Source organism: Atta cephalotes (assembly GCF_000143395.1).
Source record: "Atta cephalotes unplaced genomic scaffold scaffold00019, whole genome shotgun sequence".
Classification (NCBI taxonomy): Eukaryota; Metazoa; Arthropoda; class Insecta; order Hymenoptera; family Formicidae; genus Atta; species Atta cephalotes.
This window is the reverse complement of record NW_012130083.1, coordinates 4707194-4711077: the sequence shown is the minus strand read 5'-3', so window position 1 is coordinate 4711077 and position 3884 is coordinate 4707194. Positions and strand designations below refer to the sequence as shown.

At 32.1% G+C, this 3884-nt stretch overlaps 1 protein-coding gene across 1 annotated transcript in view; it reads left to right on the top strand.

Annotated features, from left to right (window-relative positions):
* Positions 1–443: 443 nt before the first annotated feature.
* The window catches only part of LOC105619105 (peritrophin-1-like), a 4625-nt gene continuing 1184 nt past the window's right edge, over positions 444–3884 (top strand). The window contains exons 1-4 of the mRNA XM_012200637.1: positions 444–492; positions 1736–1930; positions 2264–2448; positions 3455–3687. Coding sequence (XP_012056027.1) covers positions 444–492; positions 1736–1930; positions 2264–2448; positions 3455–3687 — 662 coding nt within the window. The remainder of the gene's footprint in view (positions 493–1735; positions 1931–2263; positions 2449–3454; positions 3688–3884) is intronic.

Here is a 3884-nt window from a genome sequence, read left to right as displayed (position 1 = left end):
CTGGCATTTGCTTGTCGTGATAATTGCGAAGCAACGCGATTGTGACGGGTATTTTTCTCATCGCAGAAAAACAGAATGAAGGACATCAAAGTAAGAGCGCTGAGAAGAGAGAAGAGTAAAAGTTTCCTCTCTTTCTCTCTCTTTCTCTTTCTTTGTCTCTCATCTATCTTTTCGATTTTCATTCTCGACGAATGTTCGTCGATGAAAAGTAACGGCGAAAGTGGGATTTGCGTGAGGAAATAGTGGGGATCCGCAAGGTATACCCAGCCGACGAGTAACCGAAGAGCTGCAGTTTCGCGAGGGCGACCTCGGGCCATTTCAAAGAAGGACTAAAAATTAAATAGCCTTAATTTAGCCGTTTTCGCCCGTTTCAGTGAACCTTAGTGCAATAGGATCATCCTACGACGGATCATCCGACAGGAAAACACAAGTAAACCGGAAGAATGTTCATTACTGGAATCGTCACGCTGCTAAGCGCAATCGCGCTGACACGTAAGTATCGATCATTCGTTTAAAAAGATTAAAAAGAAATCAGAAATGATAAAAACGTTCTAAAGAATGTCTACAAAGAAGGTCTACAAAGAAAAGTTCTCGCATAATTCAAAATCTTTGAAAATACTCTTTTAGAATATTAAAATTAATTACTGCTATTCTTAAAAAATTAATTGTTAAATCAGACATAAATATTATCATAAATTATTATTTATTATTAATAAAATTAAGAAAATTAGTTATAATATAAAATTAGTTATAAAATATATAAAATTATAATATAAAATTAATTATTATATAACCTACTCTAGACAAAGTTAAATGTAAACTGGACGTAAAATTTTGTAAAAAGGAGTAAAGATATAATTAATAAAATTATAAATTATATTTTATACATAAAATATGAAATATAAAAAATTTTATTTTAAAAATTATTAATTGTGTAAAAGAAAGATATTAAATACGTTTTATAAGTGCATGCTTCGTTTTTTAAATTAACATTCTCTAAATTAACTTTACTAATTCTAGTAAGAGAAAAATAAGAGTATTTTATTTATTTTATTGTTACATAAATACTCTTCAAATATGAAATTAATATTATCGACATTCCAATATTTTTAATTTTAATTATGTCTATTTAATTATGTCTTTCTAATTTTAATTATGTCTATATAGTTAAAACAATTAAGTATATTGATTTTTTTTCTTTCAATTCGAATAACGTAGATTATATTCAAACCTTCAAAAATTTAAATACTTTTTGATATTTAAATGTTTTGAAAGAAAAAAATCAATATAATTGTTTAAATACACATATAAATACACATATAATTAGAATTCGGATATAAAATAATATTGAAACAAACGTCGATGATAATTTCATTACTAATATAAAATATTTATGTTATAATATATAAGGCAAATGAAATATTCTTATCTGGAATTGCAATAAGAGTAAAGAAAGAAAATGCGAAAAAACAAAGTAAGTTCAATGGAAATATCCGTTAGAATTAACCCGGAGACAGTACGAGAACGAACTTTCTAATTCGTAAATGTCAGTTTTCTCGTTCGGCGAGTTGCATAAGTATAGTCGTGCGCAGCCAAGACAAAATTACGTAATGAACGACGAAATAATGTCGATCCAAGAATTCGACGGACAGGTTCACCTCCGTCTACCGGAAACGCCACATCAATTTCCGCCCGCAGTAAGACCACAGTAGTATTAGCGTCGGTAACATTACAGATGCTGCGTTCAATTGCCCAAACAAGGACGGCCAATACGAGGATAGCAGGCAATGCGACAAATATTACGAATGCAACGACGGCGTAGCAACGGAGAAGCTGTGCCCGGACGGTCTTGTGTTCGATCCTTTGAATCGCAAGGTTAACAAGTGCGACCACGTATTCAACGTCGATTGCGGTGATCGTCTCGAATTACGTAAGACAAATGAAGATTTCATGAAGAACTGTTTTGAAAATCAATATATTCGTCGTTAATATCGAATAATATTTCTAATTTAATAACGTTTTCTTATGTAATATCTAAAATATTATTATCTTTGTCAGAGTAATTATTAATTAAATTTTATTTGTTAAAAAAGTCTTATTTTAAAAGTTTATTTTTATCTATTTATATTTATGCAATAAAGCGCATTTCGTATATTTGATATATCCAATTGAAATATAATACCTTCATTCACGTTAAAATATCGAATATAATATTACGATAATGAAATTGCACGATCGATTGATTGATTATCCTCGTTAATAGAACCTCCACAGCCGACGAAGAAGTGTCCGCGACGAAATGGTTTCTTCGCGCATCCCGACCCGACAGTGTGCAATGTCTTCTACAACTGCATCGACGGAGAGGCGATTGAAATCACCTGCACTACCGGACTACACTTCGACGAGTACAGCGGAACTTGTGTGTGGCCGGATAGCGCGGGTCGCGAGGTGAGAAAATTTACTCTCTAATTTTTAGAGTGAATTATCACTGAAAAATCTCAGTCTTACAGATTGAGCTATTTTTTTCAAGATTGACTAAATTTTCACTCTTTAGAATAAAAACTCTACTCCAAAAAACTTAGAGGACATTGGAAAAAAGTTTGATTATATTAATTAAAATTATTGATTGGAAATGTATAAATCAGAATTTTCTAGAATAATAGAATCTATAATTCTAGATGAGATAATCAAAATTCTAATAGATATGATCAGAATTTTCGTTCATTTCCAATCACTCGAAATTTTTTCAGTGCAGTAAGAAAGAATTATTTTATTTTGTCGATTATGACACGCAGTGTTAGAATAAGTTAATTGACGTTAAAAATTCCAAGAACAAAATCCTTTTATACTGTATATGTACACGTAACGTAGTCATATTCCGCACATAATCTTAGACTTGCTCCGACGGAGGTTTAGAACAATTGATTCGGAACTGTAACAAATGCTATGAACTTCCCCGAAGTTAAAGTTTTAATTGAGAGAAAGTACAAACTTCTAATACACCCCACAGCGCATGTACTTTCTCCTAATTACAATTATCCTCGGGTAGGTCTCAGATATTTCCTTGCAATTATAGTGGGAACTTAACAATGCAATTCTGTTAGCATTTAAATTTAGGAGTCAGACAAATAATGTTCAGGAGATGCGAGAAACAAAATCCTACTCTACTATACAATATATTGTATAATTTTCAATTACATTTTTTAATATCATACTTAATTATGTCAAATGAAATTACATAAAATAAAACTGGAGACTACAAATTAAAAAGTTGTAAAAAATGGCACAAAGAAAATTAGAATGTCTATTAGGAAACGAGAAAGAACTTAATCTAACTTTAATTTAACAAAAAAAGACCAATTATAAAATTTTTCGAGAAATTGTTAAATTAAACTGAAATCAATGCTCTTTGATGTCATAACACGATAACACAGAAATGTGCTGCATGATGTAGGGTTGCGGAGTTATGGGCAAGAAACTGCAAGACGGTTTTGAGTGCCCAACCGAGACCCAGGTTGACAGTAGGGGCATGGTGATCGACCATCCTAAATTTGCGCATCCCGAGGACTGTCAGAAGTTTTACGTATGCCTGAACGGTGTGACGCCGCGTGAACAAGGTTGCAGCGATGGCACCGTCTATAATGAGGAGCAGCAGAGATGTGATGCACCTGAGAACGTTCGTGGATGGTACGAGTTGATTACGAACTATATTATTTTATCATTTTATTTTCATATTAACGATCTAGCAGTTAATATAATCACTGAAAGAGTTAAGTTAGAGTAAACATATTGATATTATCTGAATATATTTTATACAGGTATATATGTGTGTGTGTGTGTGTGTGTGTGTGTGTGTGTGTGTGTGTGTGTGTGTGTGTGTGTGT